Source organism: Sesamum indicum, linkage group LG12, assembly GCF_026168435.1.
Source record: "Sesamum indicum cultivar Baizhima isolate 11 linkage group LG12, ASM2616843v1, whole genome shotgun sequence".
Lineage (NCBI taxonomy): Eukaryota > Viridiplantae > Streptophyta > Magnoliopsida > Lamiales > Pedaliaceae > Sesamum > Sesamum indicum.
Window position 1 is genome coordinate 13,991,830 of NC_142668.1, and position 19,735 is coordinate 14,011,564.

The window sequence follows — 19,735 nt, forward strand, 5'->3', positions numbered from 1 at the left end:
GAGGGAATTGTGTGAATTATCTCGGTAAGTTCAGCTCACTTCCTAAATGTTTGAGAATTCTTCGATCCCTTTTTTTTTTTTTAATTTCCAACAACAATTCTCAATCACCACAAGTCTAGTACTAAAAGTGTCAAAAATTAAAGAACTAAAAGCGTTGTGGGCAAATAAATTCAGGCTTAATTTGATCACTATATAATTACATGAGTAACTAAATCATAATTATAATATATACAGAATTAGATGTTTTAAAAGTATAACGTACTTCTCCGTAGAGGACTAAAAATGAATTTTTCCCTACAAAAAATTTATGCAAGATACTAAGTTTGCTCGTAAAGTCATGTCATAATCTAGTGGTCATGGCTAGCATACAACCAAACGCTAACATCTCTGAAAATGGTCATCCTTCGAAATGATTCATGAAGACCATATTTATAAACTTTTATATTTCTGTTCATCAGAAAGAAGAAATCCCCACTTTTATTACCCTTCACTCACCATTCACCACCTAACTCACGCGATTGCTCAGGCAGCTCTGCTACTCGAGTTGCGAGGAAAGCACATGAACAGCAAGGCTATTTACACTTATAAGTTTCTTAGAAAGACTTTAAAAAGTTGAATACTCAGTTGATTTAATCCTTATTAGATACTACATCAACATTTTAGAATAGTGGAAATCCCATTTTTTTTTTTATCTCTTCGTCCATTTTATTTAGGAAAAATTTATATTTCCAAGATCTCATAATTTTGATTCGTGATTGGCCAGATCATTGATAGCAACAATATCCAAATACCAAATCCAACTTCTATATACTCCCCGCAAAGTGGAAGAAACTTTTGGAAAGGTCAAAAAAAGAACGTCTTCTTCCAACATAAGAAATTCTTCCAATAATTCCGAGCCTAATCTTTTTAAAAAAGCACGTATAGTACTTTTGTGTTTCCGAGCCAAAGTTCTAGCACAAGAAAGGCGAAGTATATACTTTATTTGATACAAAGTCTTTTTATTGGAAGATCCGCTATGATAATGAGAAAGATTTCTGCATATACGCCCAAATCGATCAATAATATTCGAATGCACGACTCTGCAGGTAGAAAAGAAACAAAGTATATCTTTGTAGGATCTACAATCAGATGATTAGATCCATCCTATAGTCTAATCTAAGGGAGTCTTTACAAGCAAGATTTCATTCCAGATTAGATATGACACCACTCCATGATTACAAAAACGTATCTAAAACAATTAAGAGAAGATTGTAAGAATATTATACTACAGAGATATGGAAACAAATATTCAAACAGCTACAATTTCTCTGTTCTACAAATTTCTTTCGTATTGGTTTCTTCTTTAATATTCATTGTTTTTTTTTTTATTTAATTTCTTTTTCTTTTTTTTTTGGGGGGAGGGGGGCGCACAGTGGTGGTATTTTCACAAAGTATACATCAGGCGAAGTATGAAGATGAGGATGATGTATCAGCCAGGACCTGCAAGAATCCATGAAAAACTTGTTAATCAGGACATCATGTTCTCTACATCTATTCATCAGAAATCCATTATTTCCAATACATAGAAAACTAGTTCATAGAGCTATACCTCGAGTTGCTCTTCAGTGAATGAATCTTTTTGAACATTCCATGTGTCTGCATGGGTGCGACGGAATTCTGCAATCGCTTTTGTAACTGTTGATTTCAGGGGTGACGGCTCCGACACAAAACGGGCCAGCAAAGTAACATGTGCAGGCAACCAACTGGAAGACATTTTAGTTTGTATGTCAGCGGACAATACAGATCACTTGAGCATATCTTATTAGCAAAAAAACCTACCACTCCACCATGTCATATAAAGAGAGAGGACTGGTTCAAAGTGCATGAATAAGATGTTTCAGGCAAATGCAAACAAGATTGTTCAATGTTCTGTAACCCAGTGGCTATTGAGACATTCACATAGGAGTTAAAACAATTGTTAAACTAGAACAAAGTTGAGCAACCCTTTTTTACATCAATGAAATGAAGAGCAATTTGTTCCGTAATATTACAAAGTTGAACAAAGGATTCTTTTATTAAATAACTTCAAATATTTAAGATATTTGATATTATGGATATATTCATCTTCAGCAATGTGACTCATAAATACTGCCATCCAACAGAGCGTCCTCCTACAGTTACAAACTACATTAACAATTCCAGACCTGAATTCCGTGCATTGATGTGCACTCAGAATAATGATCTAGTTTCAAGGATATTACTCGATATCATCATGTGGACACAAGTTTAAAACTCAATTTATACAACAAGGATATGCTTTCACATATTATCTGAAGCGTGACTAGTATGTTCGAAGTGCAACGTACCGGGGCATATCGTAAGGAACCGATAGCACACAGGCTGCTAAAGCAAGTATTGAACCATGTACAGCTGCAATGGGGGTCGCAGACGCCATGCTTCTGTAGTAGCAAATAAGTACTAGCAGATTAGAATACTGATGCACAAAATATATCAGTTCAGTAAATAATGGCCTAAGAATAATCAAATATCTATTATAATAGCATCCTTGACAACTAATAATGACTTCCAATAATCAGTATAAGCTCGGGCAAGGTCCATATAAACGAGTCCATAAAGGATATCATCATAACCATCATAAACCTGAGCACATTGAAAGAAAAGACCAACGAACTCTTCCTAGAGTAGATATCTCATATGTTCTGGTAACCCAGAGGTCATCAGTGAAGCTTACCAAACAGACAAGAGGCAAATACATGTTTAAAAAACTTAGGGAGAGATACAGGAGGAAGGGAGGAGCAAGACCAATGAGTGTTCTTCATATTCTTTTAGACCAGCAAATGTTCAGTTTAGGCTCAAAGGCTATACGAATTTAATGACTTCCGAGCGAAGCCAAAAAGAAGATTCAGTTCCAGAAAAGTGTGTAGAATTCTTTAGATTCGTTGCATTCGCCATATATAAAAAAATAAATAAAAGAAAAATGTCGAGGACACATGAAAAATTGAATAAGTTAAACAAACTTTAATTCATGCTAGGTAGAAACAAAGATCAAGTCGTTCAATGTTGCACACTACCTTCAGACAGAAAACAAGAAGCACAAATGTATAACAGAGAATTGCAATGAACTCAGTCACTGATAGTTCCTGGCTTTTGCTCTAGTCATGACTAGATGATATTCATAAAGCAACCTCATTCATGAGCAAAATTTTCTGGACGAAGTTTATCAACATACGTGATGACTAATCATAGATGCAAAGAATGATATATGAAAAGCCCAAACAATAACAACACCTCTTCTTTCTCTTCTTCAGTGTAGCCTCTGCTTCCTCATAAGCTCTCCGGCGAAAATCTTCAACCAGCTCTTCATCCCCACCCTTCATCAGCCCTGCTAATACAGCAGCAGCATGCTCTCTTACCTGAACAAAGTTTTTTATGATGAATACTTGTGCAAAGATGTAAAAGGAGATTCATCCTCGAGAGAGCAAGATAATACTTCTATTTTGTATACATGATTAGATAGAGATGACAACACAGTATAATGCATTGCATGTTGACTGGGAAAACATTAAATTTGTTGGAAAACTAACCTCCAGTTGATTGTCTCTTAGGAGCCTCTCTACAGCTTGCCAAATCTGTTGTGAATGCATGGTAGAGAGGATAAAAGTGTGCCTGCAGGAAGATGACAACGTACTATTAGACATACTGTTGTTCGTTGACTGTCACAAATTACCACAATGATTCACAAAAAACTAAAACTGACTGATATTAGCTTCCCAACTTCCAAAAAGAACTGGTAATGATATTAAACTAACAAACAATACAGCATCCATGACCAAGAAGAAAAGAACACAATATCTTTTTCTAACAAATACTGCGCACAGACAGATTATACAAAGAATGCCATAAGGAATAAACTTTGTCATAAGTAGTTGGATAGTTGGCGAATCATTCTCTTTGCATGCATGAAAAATGTTGACAACAAGCCAACCATGTCGAAAAACCATATTAAATTTCTGGACTAAAGAGTCCAAACTATAGTTGCATCGAATTGGGATAAATAACATGACCAGAAACTACTGAAAAACATAGCCGTGACAAGTACTACTAACTCGAAATCAACTGTCATACCTGTACATGAAACTTCGCAGAAATGTCAAAGTTGCGGACCGAGTTCTCCAATTGGGATCATTGGCCAAAGAAAGAATAATAGGCACGGTTTTCCTGAGATGAGGCTCACCAAACACCCTCCATTTTAGCAACTCAAAAGCAGCCTTGGCCAAATTCGACAGATCTTTATTTGATGTTTCCTTCAAAAAATAAAAGCTAATACATAAGCATAGAGCTACACCCTAGACAAAGTTCCCTGCAGTGCAAAGAACGTGATAACAGAGAAAATTTTCTACTAACATTTTCAGTACATGAAAACCAATTCAATTCTTTTTATAAATATGCATGTCAAATCACACACATAGATGGAGACGCCATGATGAAAGTATTTTGGAGAATGTTGTTTTATTTTCAACTTGATCCCTGGCACCATCATTTTGTGGTTTTCCAAGTTCAAGCAAAACAGACTTCTAGTTATAATCTAGATAAATAATATTTTTTAATAGAAAATTAATTTACAATGGATATGATTAATAAATATGTGATCTCACTAAGGTCGTTGCTTGACTTTCTGATTTAATATAAAAAATTGCATAGAATGAATGAGAAGAAATCCATCAAGACCAAATGACTGAATAAAGTATGTGAAGAATCAAAGTTATTGAATATCCAAAGCCTAAGCAGTAGTATAACTAAGTAAATTCTACACTATAAACTATAGTTATTTTAAATTCATGTTGAGTAGTTCCTCTTGTTCTACCATAATAGCTTGAGATGTTATGTTTTATTAGATTCATGAAATTTTGCGTACTTGAATTTCTCGAGTGTTACTATACATTAGTCCTATCCACTTCAACGATTTGCTTCTCCAAAAGAATATGCTACATAAGCAACAAACAAATCTTCACCTTCGGATGCTGTTCAATGAATTCAAACCCACAAAGAGATAGAAATTTTTCTTCTTTGCTTCTTAAATATTTCGAGTTTCTAACATAAGGCCATAGAATGCCCCCAAGTCAAGGTCATTTTCTACGTTCATGAAAGAGGTATCATAACTGGTATATGAATCTATTGGCAAATGAAAGTGCATTCCTATTGCACAGATCAGGATATTGAAAAAATGGGCAGATAGCACCGCAGGAGAATGAAATATCCAATTGATTTACCTGTAAAGATATCACAGGCTGCAGAAGTTCAAGAATAACATCCAGCAAAACTGTGGACCTTCCAGACTTCAAAGATGATATGATAAAATGAAACAACTGCATATGGAGATCAATGAAATCATTTTACTGAAGCCCAGTAATAGTCGTTTGAGTAATTATTTGAATATGCAAACAAACAATACCGTTTCCATCCATTTGATACTGTCTTGAGAAGGGTCACTTGACATCCCGTTTTCAATTTTTTTATCTGTCAGAATCTCCAAAGTTTCAGATGCACCAGCATTTTGTATCTTAGGCACAAGTTCAGAGGCTTGTTTCACTATATACTGATCCCAGCATCTTGCAGCTCCTATATTTGCGCTGCTGGCTTGCCCTTCAAACAAGTTATCATTACCAAAGGATGCACAGAGTCGAAGATTTGAACATAACACTGAAAGGGCAACACCAATTGCTTCTCTCACCTGTTCAAACAAGTGTCAGAAATTTGATGGATGACAATCATAAATTTGCAGGGACATGTTAAGATCACAACCAGTTCAATTTCAATCGGGATCACGATTTGGATTTTAGAGGAAATATTTGTGCATTCAGATATAACGCAACAATTAAAATGATAAGAAAAGCATATCCCTACAGAAACTAAAACTAGAATAGATGATAGTTTTCGTTTCAAAACAGGTCAGTATGAAATTAGCCAGTCTCTTTTAGATATTCTACAATAAGAAACATTACATTAAATCTTCAAACTACCTCAACTAAGAAGCTCAAGGAATTTGAGGAGATCGAGCAAAGTGTCTCATATGCAGTTGTCAGAAAATTGCAGAATTTGATAAACGTCATTCACAAAAGAAATGGAGAATAAACAGAATAATGAGAAAAGACGAAGCAGCATTGAGTTACACAAAGACTCTCTGGATAACCACCAGCAGCAAATAAACAGAAAGACAATACTAAATAATGAATGGAATAATCTGGAATGGCTAGAAAGAAGAGTAGAACTAATATATAGACAAGAAGAACAAGCCCATTTCAGAACCAACCAAAATTGCTTAATATCAAGGAGAAAAGAAAAGCTCCAAAACTATGACAACCATATTAGATAGAGCAACATCCGGTAACAAAACAACACATCACAAGATTATTGCTTGGTGAAAGACAAACTCTGGTTTGGGTTATCTGAAAATAACATTTTACCTTCCTAAGATATGAAAGTTTCTTCCTACAACACCCTTCTTTAAGGAAGTGATTTGATTCATGGGGATCCTTGACAGCTAGTTTCCACAGAAAAAGGGAATTTAATAACTACCCGCTTTGAACTGTCACATATGTTTTGGCCCATCTCAAACAGAGACATCAAATCTAACAAGATTATGAGAAAAGCAATTCTAGGTAAGGAACCGGTTCCATTAATTCCAAAGATCAGTAACCAAATGGCTCTTGGCTAGAAAGATGGACAACTGGTCCAAGAATAAAGGCCATAACCGGAAGACGAAAAGGCAACATCATGTAACTTAACATTTTTCATACTTATAGCATGCCTGATGAAAATACATTTTGCTTACTTGAGCAGACGAGTGACTCATGTTACTCAGCAACTCTTCCAGAAGATTATAATGAACCAGTATTTCAATTCCAGGCATTCTCAGAGGAGATACTTCTATGAGGACAGCTGAAAGAAAAGTATAGCGTTTCGCGACCACAGAAGTTGTAACTGTTTGAGGTAAAGGTTTCATCAGGCAATCAAGTACTTTATGTCTCAGTAGAGGAGCCCTGGTTCCAGATTTTCCCTTCCCAGTGACTGCATAACGAATACTCGCGGCCCACTCTGGAATAGATTCTACAGACGGTGCATGAATAATATTCTGGAACTGGACCACCATCCAGCTGTCCCATGCTTCTGAGACACCAAGGACATCCGAATGCAGCACTCCAGCAAATACCTCAGCAGCAACACATTGTTTTGACCTCTCCTTGGCATCAACAAACTCCTCTAGGGCATTTCTCAAAGCCAGAATAACAGGCATGCCACATTCTTGAATTAGCCTTTTAAAAATCCGTGCAAAATTCGGGTAAAAAGTATCACTTCCGAACAAAGATATCCAACTAGGAGTACGAGGCCATGAAGCAGAAAAATCAAAATAGAAACGAGTTATTGATTTGTCTGCAAAGCTCTGCAAGGAAGAACTTCCATAATGTCCCCTGGAAGGTGTAGTATCCACATCACTGATAATGTGAACATGAGAAAGACTATTCAAAGTCTCATTAAAAAATCCTTCTTCCTGGAAAATACCACCCAAAGCTCCTTCAAGAGCTGACTTGGTGTCTCCCTGCGAATATCCATTACCACTTGCGCTGTTTTCTGCTGAGAATTTGTAAGGTGACTCTTTCAAAAGCGTATTTAGAGCAGAGATTGCTAGTATTCTGGTCTGAGGGAGTTGACTCTTCAGATTCTTCAAAAAGTGACCTGAAATTGTCAAATCTTACCATGAGGGCACGGAAATTATAAAAGTAATTTGCTAACTGGATAACATAAATATGATGGAATAAATATCAATACAGGCATTAAACCCACAAAGAAACCAATGTATCAGACAGGCTTTCATTACGTACCAGAAATTTCACTGAGAACTTTTGTGGGTACATTTGGATCATTTCTGGACGCCATAGCCAGCAGTAGCAGAACTCTATTAGCCATTAAATTATACCTGACAATGTTTTCACGTCAATACACAAGTATGCACAAGATGCCTCCAAAAGTGTAGGTCTAGATATACAATTATGGAAGTACCCGTGTCTGAAACCTCATACTGTAATAAGGAGAATCAACACAATCCAATGACTGAAAATAGCAATATTTTACAAAAAGCAATAGAGAAGAATCTGTACCGCCAATGCAAGTTGGTGTTTCCAAAACTCATAGAACCAATTTCAGCAACCAGATCTGCAAAATCAGTCCCGTCTGTGCCTGGTTCCCGGAAAATGCTTCTTGACAACCCCGCAAAATGGATATTATACTTGACGAAAAGCTGTTGCATGCCATATAGTTATACACAGAAAAAGCACGTAATCTGTGTGAGAAAACCCATGGACAAAATTCACAAAACTCGAGTGAAAATGAAACGAAAGCCATCAAATCATGCAACTGACCTCAGTAATTGCTTTTTGAGCCTTTTGTGATTCATTATGTGAGCTACAGGAACAAAAATGAAAATAAACCACATCTATCATTACCTTGCATAATATTTTTGGAAAGTAAAGCTATAGAGAAATAAAGCTACCTGAATAAAATTCCAAGAAGGAATGAAGAAAGAGCCTTTCTGTCCTGGATTTTAGGGGAGAACAAGAAGTGTGTGAGTGAACTTGCACAACTCTCTTCATAGCATTTAATGTAAACAACTACTTAAAATTGATACCGTTGTTAAACGCTTGAGGACGGTTTGGGATGAAAGTACTGCACAAGAACCTAAGACTGCATTTTCTGGCAAGTTTGGATCCCTCAGGTTTCCAGCTAGAGTTAGCACACATTTTGATATGGTTGATGGCCATCTTTTCATCATCTTCAGGATGGATTTTGCAGCAAGTCTGAGGACAAAAGATAACATTTCACAATATATGTAATCAATGTTATCACAGGACAAAGGTAGGTGAGTGTTTGTGGTGGACATCACATGCATGTTGCACATGCAGACATGAGACTGAAGTTTGGCTAACACTCGCAACTGTCAAGCTTCGAAATTTTCCAAAATAACAAATTAAACAAAATAAAAACAAGCGTTGGTACACAATTCAAATGCAAAAAGATAAACATTAATTTGCACTTAATTATTAATTGCAAAATGACAGGCAACAAGTAGTAACTTTGTGTGTGTGACTGTTAGCAATGAAAAATGCTTCTTATCCACAGCATGTTAACAAAGTATTACAGGTACTAATGAAATTGTTGAACTCACCTTCGAACAGTTTCATAACTATGCAAAGAGAGATTCAGAAGATCATCCATCAAAAGAACGACATGCTTGGATGGAAACACGTTGCCACTTGTACGGAACAAATGATAAGATGACTGAGATGATCTCCAGGTGTTATGCATATACGCTTTGTCGACAAGTGCCCACCGAGGCCTATAATAGAGCACCTTCAGCATCCTCAAAATTACCTGATGCATCAACATTCCAAAATAAACAAGAATGAGATAACTCACCTTCTTTTTCCTTTAGAGTGAGATGACACAATAAAATTAATTGGAGGCTCTATAATAGCTGCAGATTCCAGCTTCCAGGACTGCCTGTGATTGGACCACTCCTCATATTCAGAACTTCCTGCACAAATGTACAAAAGCAAAATTAGGAAACCAAACTCAACTAATGAACAGAATTGCCAATAAGGTATCTTACCGTAATTTCCTAATGTATCCATAACACGAATGAGAAGTAGCAACAAAATGCTATCATCAGACTTCTCCTTCAACAAATATCTGCAATATTGTCAAATTTAAGAAAGTACTGCCATGCTTAAGAAAGTATCCAACATCGAGGGAGCGCAACAGTGGCAATAGGGATACCATATTTACCTGCAGGTTTCATGGATGACATCAGCAGCTTTTTCTCGCAATTCTGAGCTTCCTACACATGAGCCTGTTGCCCCGGCAATCAGAAAAGGAGAACACCCTGCCTCTTTAACCATCCCATTCTCAGAGGACGGCCTGAAATCAGGTAAACATGATAAAACACCTTGTAATGAAGAGTCAACACGCAGAAGAGTCACTTTTAAGTGATCTTTCTCGTCGCCTGGACATTAAAAGTGCAGATTAATCAGTCAATAAGATTTTACACAAATTACAAAAAACCTTTTGTGGATGAATCTACAAAAAAAAATGAAGAAACGTCCTCATGTCTGTTTTTATGGCATGTAACCCCGGAGTTGTCAAGAAAGCTTTCTGGAATATATCAAACAAATGAGAGGTTATAACCACTAGTAGAACCTAAGGTATACAATTTCACATATACCAATAAGTCTGTGTCTATATATCTGTCTCTTTGTATTATAGTAAATCAGTATCACAAATTGTAACGAGTCCGAGGTAAGAAAATTGCAGTTTCATACTTCAAAACAGAGTTGTTGAAGAGGAGTATTAATGTATACCTGGATCAGAATGGATCTTGGATTGGCATATCATTAGTAGGTCATCTAGGGCAGATTCGAAGTGCTGCTTTAGAAGCTCATTTGCGAAACTAATTTCATCCTCCACCGGGACATGCCACCTTGGGGCTATTACTGGTTTATCATAAAAATCCTTTGTATCAATCCATTCCTCTAATGAAGGGGCAATAGAATGATGCATCACACACCTGAGAAGACATGATATTTAGTCCCAAATGAATAAACTGCATGTGCCCTTGTGTGCACATGGACATATAACACGTGGCCATACAGCATAAAGTATAAGAACAAATTCCACAGCAGGTCGGTAAAAAGAGTTACTTGTAGTGATCAATAGGATAATAGTGAACAAGGCTGCCTAAAAGAGAACGCAGAACATGATCACCAGCCCCATTAACCTGCAAAATCATGAGAAGTCTCGGCACATCAATATTGAACTCCAAGAGCAGAATCAAATTTCATCTGAGGATTGAGATTTCCTTTCACCACAGGGACAGATATTAAACATGCATATATCTCAACTAAGTGGTGCGAATCTAGTTAGGATGCTTAGCATACTTAGGTAACTGCGTCAACCTCAATATCTACCCATTATGTAACATCCAATAAAGCATATCCAAAATATTTTCTCTAACCATAAATTGAATTTACAAAAGTATCCATTTAGTACCTTAAACAATAAATATCTTTCACAGTCAAAAAAAAGAAGGAACAATAAAAAAGTATTGATATATGAATAAAACTGGGTACCCTTTACTATGGAGCTCCTATAATTTTAAACTTCTAGAGATACTCATCAACCCCCACACGAATGTCATACGTACAAGCAATGTTCTACTTAGGCTGGTAGGTAAAGTAATCTTGACCACAGCAATTAACTTTTCTCTTACCAACTACTGTAACAGTTGCATCGGGCATATCAGTTTACAAAATGAAGACTTCAACTCGTGTAATTATCTTTAGAACTCAACTCTTCCATGCTTAAAAGGGATCCATAACACATTGGATTTCAGTTGCAGCGTCCAACTGAATGTCTTGGACAGACAAATCCCCTTTCAGGCTTACACTCTATGATTCAGATACACATACACACAAAAAGCTAGAATGGATAATCAAGTCAATCAAAGTAGAAAGAAAACCTTCCAAGATGTTGAATCAAAGGCAGAAGCAATAACTTCTTTGAATAGCTCCCTGTAGCCCAGAAGTGCTGGACCTCCATAATTGATTGCCACCGAAAGTACCTTCAACTGATACTCAATAGCTATTTCCAGAGCTGGAGATAATGTAGATTTTTCCTAGACAAAGCACAACTAGAAATCAATATAATATCCTAGCAGAAGTTAAAATTAACAAGGCCATTTACAGGAGGAAGAACCTTTCTTGACGATGGGGCATCAAAAGTTGCTTTATTTCCAAAACCAGTAGTTGGTGTTGCTTTCAAGGAAGAAATAAGTGAATCTAGGATTGGTTTGATAAGTTGAACAACTGCCTCTTGTGGATTTGAATGAACACAAGCACAACAAAGCAGTCCAACCTCTGCAATTGCTCCAGGAAGAATATTTGACGTGACAAACTTGGAAATTTTTTTGAGTGCCTGTTAAGATCATGTACCAGTTCATACATCTGCCCAAGAAAATGACAAAAAGAAACGGTAAATGAATTAAGTTCAATCATAGCCCAATCACCCGCTTGTAGAGTGAATCTGAGAGCCTCCCGAGCAATATTTCCAGCATACAGAAGTAGTAAGGACCATCCTCCACCAGGAAAGTCCCTGAAGTTGTTGGTGAATAAACGCCTTCAGTCCTGCAGCAACAGTAACTACTTATTCCCACTATCATAGCCCAAGAGGTGTTATACACTACTATCAAATGGATATGCAAAAATGTGAATTTGCTACAGAGACACAGGGAAAAGCAGGCAAAATATTTTATTGCTGCTTACAAGACGCTACTAGGTTCCAGGTGCTGAAGTAAAGAAAATAGTCGATAGAAGAACTCATCAAGCCACTCCGAGAAGTGAAATGACGGGATTAGTGATCCCTCCTTTACATCATCGTCCAAGGTAGACATCTGCAGATGTAGATGATTAGCAAAGTACTAAATTACATGCATAATTAAGCATATGTCTCTGCAAAAAGCCTCACATTAGAAAATAAAGAACCAATCAGTTGCATGGTGGCCAAGGTTTTGGGTGGATCATTGGCATCCATGCCAAGTAATGTGTTGGACAAAGAAATCATCAGTAGATCAGAAAATGAATCAATTCCGCTGACACTAGTTGAATCCATAGGCAAGCCCGATAAAGAGGCAAAAAACAATGATCTTCCAGCAAATGCTATAGATGTCACGGCACTCTTCAACTGGTGCGTAGCTGTCATCTGATTATTCCCTCAAAGTCAAACTATGCAAGTAAAGAAGCTTCTTTTATGTTAAACTAATATTACCCATATAACTTGGCTTGGAAAGAAAATTAACAGACTCGGATATAGCGAATACAAGTAAGAAAATGCTCTTGAAAACTTATCTCATGAGAGAAACTTACAGTCTCCAAAGCCATATGGAACCTATTTGCCAAAAATGGCAGAACTAAAGATGGCTCCACATACGACAAAATAGAAGTTGCTGCAGCCACTGTTTCAGAGAGCTGATCACTTTTGCTATATTGGCCACGATCTATTAACTTCAGCACAGTATTCACAAAAGAAATCCTATCAGACTGTGCCAAGAATAGTTCAGATTGCTCTGTGACATTTTTGTTCCTGAAAGAGGTGGCTTTTTCAGAAATCATATAAACACATTGAAGTCTTATTTGCTTGCTTTCGAAGATCTCTTACAGTTGCTCATGTTGCAAGCGTTTCTGGAAAGTATTCACCAAGTGGAACAAAAACTGCTCCAACGAGTAAGTCCAGCGGCCACCATTCGAAGGATGGTAATATCTAAAATGATGAAAGAGCAATAGGAAACAATCTTTAAGTCATATTGAAACCAAGATTTATGAAAAAATGTAATAGTGGAGAGAAAATTCCAAAAAACAAACTGCTCTAAGAGACTGGCCAATTTCTCGAAGTGCTTTTGTGCCGAGCCACCAGGTCTCAATAGATACACCTGCAATGGCAGTCACATGAAGTGCAGCCACTTTGAGTATAGTCCATGGGAGTTATGGTGGATCAACTACTAGGCAGTGAACGCGAATCTTACTATTGATTTAGCAATGGCTTTTGATGGAGTGACAGTCCTATTTGCAAACAAAAATCTTGTGTTTCTCGGAACGTCTATAGAGAAAGGATAGGATCCACCCCCGTTAGCCACAGGAACCTGTACGTATATCACATAAACTGAAGGTGATGAGCATTGCTGTCGAATAATACAAGATGAAAAGCCCTACAAACATTTTGCACACATTAATATCATTAATTAAAAGAGAGAACAGAGTGAGCCACATATCTTCATAGATGCACACAGTAACATATCTAAATCCAAGACGTAAAAATAAAAATTGGGCAGAACTTAAATCATCGCCTGGAAACCTTGTGGCCAAAGACCTGCTCAGGGACATTATTCAAACTCATTGGCATTTTTTACCTTTTGAAAAATGAGAACCAATCATTTAACCAAGGTCAGAGGTGACAGCCATTGCAGTCTCATTCACAGGTTCTTTATACAAATAATCTTCAAATGGTTGTGCAAATTTTCAGATAAGAATTGTAGGCATGGTTAAGGAATATAGTAATCAACAGCTACACTACTTTCAAAAGCACAGACTTACCTCAAACATATTCAAGTAAATATTAAATAGATCTGGCAAGAAAACCTCCCAGTCAATGCAACTGTAGCTCTTTATGACACGAGCAGTGACAGAGGCCCATTGGCTGTTCCAAAATTGACAATTTGGTATTGAACCCCAATGATCTAAACATATTCTAACCCATTCACTGCAAGAAAGACAAAGGAAATCAACGTATTGATGAATTTCATGCCAAACTCATCAATTAAAGAACTTACAGGACACAGGGGCATTTCTTACAGTTGAAAAAAATCCTGGTTGTCAATGTTTGTAGGGAGGAAAAGTCGCACAAATCCAGCACCTTCAAAAGAAGCATTATGCCACGGATTTTCCATTAGGGATCTGAAAATTGATTTCATAGAGTAAAGATGAGTTAAACTAATGTCTGATATTTGAATAATATAATTGACTCGCAAAAGCTGCAAATGAGCAATTGCCTAGATGAAACCATATCAGATGGCAAATGGTAACTGTTTGCAAAGTTCATTTGATTGATAAGGACTAAGGAGGAAACAAGCAATAACCCGATGAAATCATGTTAAGACGACCAATTGATAAGTTGAACAGAAAGGAATGAAACAACAAAACAAAGTACTAAAACAAAGGTTACCATGACAGTGCATCCATATTTTACGATGCCATAATTTTAGCAGTAGAGTTCCATTCGGAATGACAATCACCGCCCATCCCTCCCCAGCCCAGCGCACCCCAGCCCAGAAGACAGTAAAATAAAAGAAAGAACGGTAAGGTGGGAGGAATAGCAGAAGAAGAAATAAATAGAAATAAACACCAAAAAGTTCGATGAAGGAAAGAAAAGGTTAAAAATGGCATTATATTTATAATTTAAAATTTTCAGTCAACATTATCACTTTACTTTTGATTGTAGTCCTCTCGATCCAGGAAAATGGTTTATTTTTCAATACTCTAGATAAGTCCCACAAACAATATTTTAAATGAAAGAGAAAGATACCTGAATTCAGACCATATTTCAGAGGCAGAACCAGGTGGAAAGAATCTCCGGCAAGACCGAACAAGGGAAGTAACTGTTTCGAAATGCCGTTGTCTCAGTCTCCACCCTTCAGGGCCAGTATTCCTGCATCAGAAATTATAATCTAAATTACATGCATGCTCTTCACTAGATACAGGAAAAGAGTTGCAAGAATGCTAAAGAGCACTAGATTGCAACAACGATTTTAAAGGTTATTCTAAATGCACTGCCTCTGAGAATATTCCCAGTTTTTAAAGCAGATAATCCATGTCTTGCGAAGACCTCTTTTGTTGAACTACTAGCACCTGACACTTAACCTCATGGACGAGGATTTGCCGCATTGACCATTTGCTTTAAACATATAAAAGGGCAGACATTTAATGACTCAAGCACTTTGGCATGTATTGTATGCAAAACCGCAAAGGCCATGTAACAAGGCAAAACCATCTATCCTGGAACACATACAAGCAAACTAAGATATCTAAATGAACGCTTATATTAATGTCAAGATTCAAATTTAATGCAAATAGACGGGCTAACCCACCATGTGATGTGTTTCTACTTCTGCCAATAGATTAAGTTTGCAAAATTATTTACTCCATATAGCACGGCATATACTAGGAACTGGGAAAACGAAGTCAGAGAAATGAAACTCACCTTGTGAAGTGTGTATGAATCAAAATATTGTATAACGGCCTCCACTGAACCTTTAAGGATAACCTTTTCCTGTACTTGTTCAACAATTTCACCAGAATGTTCCCCCATCTAACCTAATTTAAACAAACACCACAGAGAACTCAGAGCACGTAATGAAAATAGGAGACTATATCAGAGAAGGCTAAACTGAATAACCACCTGAGCATGTAGCTTGTGCTCTGATATTTGAAATAGTTCTAATCCAACTTCTACGATGTTGGATACATCCTCAATGGATAGCTCACTTTTTGCCTTCACAAAACTGGATATTCAATGAAGAAGAATAAACCTTTATGGGTTAAACAACACAGGCCAACTACTGATCACTAATACATATTAAAGAATATACTCGCTTGTTCCAAGAAAAACAGAATGTATACACCAATATCGGATATATCACATTTGATCAAGATTGGAACTACAACAACACTTGCATAATTTCCAAACATTGTCAAAGAGCAAAACAAAATCCACTTCCGATAATGGTCATCACACTGCTTATAGAAGGCAATGGCATGTTTTATCATGAGAAAAAGCAATAACATAAGGTCAGAGACTAATACAAGAGCAACCTCTTATAAAGCTAGATACGTACAGCCATTGACCAATGCCAAGAAGTTTTCCAATATTTAACATAAACTAAACAATTTTCTAATCCTGATGAATGAAAACAAAGGTGCAAAGCAACTCTAGACTTATTGGTTATTACATTATACATGATGAATATGAATAACCAGAATGGGAGTAAAAGAATAACCAACTCTTACAGGATCAGAATATGAAAAACCCACACCCATTGCCATCTTCAATAGAGAGCAAAGACCTTCGACAATCCATAATAATTGAATTCTATATAAATCTTGTATTCCATTAGTGTAAGTATTAAAGTTGAAAATTTCAGAGAATATAGATTGTTATTTTGATCTTTTGTAAGCTTATCCAATCCATGGTCATTCACCTCACCACCTGACATCTCCACTTAGTGTCACAATTTCACTACTGGATTTCAGTGGTTGATCCAATTAAGTAATCAATTTGGACTATACAACATCATTTTAGAGTTAAAGTGTATTTCCATTTTGAAAATTTTAATTCAACTTTTCATAGAAGTCTAAATTGTTGTAGACGTCAAACTCATGATAATGGATATCTTTCTTGAATCATGATAATCATATCTTTCTTGAATCTATTTGGTTCTCAGGGAGTAACTTGGTGGAGAATTATCTTCACTTGTCCTGCCCATTTTGCAACCAAAATGGAATGGAATGACTATCCGCTCATCCTGCATGTAAGCTCGGTCTGCTTCACATATTCTACCTGTTCTAGTTATGATGAACTAAAAAAACTCAGCTATGCCAACAAATAAAGTAAAACTCCGAAAAAAAATAAAAACTCAAGTACAATTGACTACCTAGTGAAAATCCAAAGGTCAGTGTAAAACAAATAGAACGGCATTCAAATTCCGCGCATAACATAGAAGAGAAAATAAGATCAAAAAGTCTAGCGTGAAGCGACTTAACAGATCAATAACGGAGACCCATTTAAGAGTGGCGTAAACCGACTCAGGATCACCGGGATTGTAAGACTCCTGAACAGACTTAACGACTCCGGCGAAGGCCTCCTTCTCCCTCTTCGTCTCCTCCGCCACTGGCGGCGGCAGCCATGCGTTATACAGATGCATTGAGTACAGATTTTGATTGCAGAAATGGGAAAACCCCTCTTCTAAGTGTGTGTGATGTAGAATGTAAATTTAGCAGTGTGTGTAACTTAATCCGGGGGTTTCAGATAGACGCGTATTTATATGGTCTTCTCTTTAGTTTCTTTTTGGACAAGAAAATTAGGAGAGAAAAATCAACAGGGAATGAGCGGGGGTGAAATATGAAGAAATATTTTCTACCATAATACATTTGGTTGACTCCTGGGAGAACGCGCTTCTGACATGACGGGTGCTATCATCGTAAAAACGTGTTTGATATTTGACAACTGGCTTCAGGATTTGTGGCTCACTGCTAATCTAACAAAGTTGGACACAAGCACAAAATAATGATAAATTAGGGTGGGCAGCGAACACTTTGCTTGATATAGTGTTTGTATTTGTTTTGTGATTGTTTTATTGTGTTTTGTGAAGATAGAGCGGGAAAAATAAACATAAATAAGTGTGTGTTAGATATAATATGTATGTTTAGATTTATTTTTTGAGATAATTTAAAATAAATATTATATGTTTAATGCAGTATTTTGGAAGACAATTATTCTTTGTCAAATCATATCTTTTTTATATATATTTATGTATTTGTGCTAAAACAATTTAAAACACCTAAATAAGATGTTTCTGAATAATGACAAACATTGTGTATATTTTGATTCGTCCCGAAGATAATTTAAAAATAAAAACAAACATAGTGCTTTATGTTTGGATTTATGTTTTAAGTATTGTTTTGTTTTTTGAAAATAAAGAGAGAAAAACAGATAAGTAAGTGTGTTGAAAATATATAATATATTTGGATTTATATTTTGGGGTAATTTAAAATATTTTAAAATAAGTGGTGTAGGTTTGATGTTTAAATTTGGGAGACAAACATCACTATTCATTGTCAAATCATATATTTTTTATATATAAATATTTTATGTTTAATGTTGTATTTTTTAGAGATAAAAATCACTGTTTATTATCAAATCATGTCTGTTTTATATTATATATATATATAAAAATATATACATTATATATAGAAAGTTTAAAAATAAAAAAAAAATGTAGATAAGGTGTAAAAACACAAAAATAAACATTGAGTGTGCTTTATTTTGTCTAGAAAAATGCAAAAACATTAATCCAAACATTGCCTTTTGCGCGCATTAATATCTGAAAGTCGAAAATTGTTAATTATTTTTTAAATAAGTACATTTTCACGCCTTCACCTATTATCGTGTTTAAACAAATTATTTATATATTTTAAAAAAATTATAAAAATAACCCTCACAACCTTTTCATATCAACCTAGTCAAAATTTAATATAATTTTTTATGGTGTTTTTATAATTATAAAAAAAATAGGGCGTAATCAAAACAATATTATAGAGATAAATAATATGACCCCATATAAATTTTTAATTTTTACACCAATTTTTAAGTTAAGTTTAGATTATTTAATTAACTTTATCTTAATTCAATCTCTATGTACAATTATAGGTTTTAATAATTAAAATATCCAATTATTCAATTAATATATTCATAAAATTAGTTACTCACACTTGAATAAATTATTTTTAATATTAAATAATTATTTATCCTCTATATTTATTCTTAACTAAATTTTACTAAAATTAATAAATTATAATTCAAAATAATTTATGTATTTTATATAAATCATATTCTAATTAATAATATATTTTAATTATCCCTTCTTCCCCAACCTTCTCCCCCAACCCCACCACCTTGCCAACCCCTCTACGCCCTCCCTCCGCTTGGGCTCTCCCCATAGCCTTTTGCCTCCACCCAGTCCCTTTTACAATTACCCCCCCCCCCCCCCCCTCTTATTATAACAACTCATTGTATGGTGTATTTGTAATTTCAAGAGAATATTTATAATATTTCAAACAATGAGAAATATTTGTAATTAAATAAATTTTATAGGAATCTTTTATAATTTACCTAAAATTTAAAAAATATTTTAAAATCACAGGTTGAACAAGTGAACCGGAGCCGTTGATGTCATATGAAATGTTATGAGTTGAATTTTAATATGTGAAACAAATCAAGTGAAGCAGAAGATTAAACCGTTTATCTTGAACCAAATCATTTTTTGGTTCAATCTACAATCCGAGTTTTAAAACATTGCTGC

The 19,735-nt window shown here is 35.6% G+C and overlaps 1 protein-coding gene across 4 annotated transcripts; it reads right to left on the reverse strand.

Moving 5' to 3' along the window:
- Positions 1-1,211: 1,211 nt before the first annotated feature.
- On the reverse strand, positions 1,212-17,746 carry PA200 (proteasome activating protein 200). 4 transcript variants are annotated; one of them, XM_011097322.3, is made up of 35 exons: positions 17,418-17,746; positions 16,057-16,159; positions 15,859-15,971; positions 15,184-15,306; positions 14,454-14,555; positions 14,196-14,361; positions 13,628-13,744; positions 13,467-13,534; positions 13,264-13,365; positions 12,972-13,188; positions 12,574-12,807; positions 12,372-12,499; positions 12,116-12,233; positions 11,806-12,024; positions 11,570-11,725; positions 10,752-10,828; positions 10,413-10,618; positions 9,841-10,057; positions 9,665-9,744; positions 9,472-9,589; positions 9,221-9,391; positions 8,684-8,852; positions 8,549-8,592; positions 8,418-8,460; positions 8,157-8,296; positions 7,881-7,975; positions 6,833-7,734; positions 5,453-5,731; positions 5,271-5,366; positions 4,126-4,304; positions 3,585-3,666; positions 3,289-3,413; positions 2,346-2,438; positions 1,589-1,742; positions 1,212-1,479 (listed from the first exon to the last, which is right to left on the reverse strand). In XM_011097322.3, exons 1-35 carry the CDS (start codon positions 17,576-17,578, stop codon positions 1,438-1,440), a joined length of 5,439 nt encoding a protein of 1,812 aa, XP_011095624.1. In that variant the 5' UTR covers positions 17,579-17,746; the 3' UTR covers positions 1,212-1,437. The 4 variants fall into 4 exon arrangements, with proteins under 4 accessions (XP_011095624.1, XP_020553825.1, XP_088732270.1 ...); XM_020698166.2 differs by having other exon boundaries at positions 15,859-15,966; positions 17,418-17,463; XM_088876144.1 differs by lacking the exons at positions 15,184-15,306; positions 15,859-15,971; positions 16,057-16,159; positions 17,418-17,746 and adding an exon at positions 14,824-14,950.
- Positions 17,747-19,735: the final 1,989 nt, after the last annotated feature.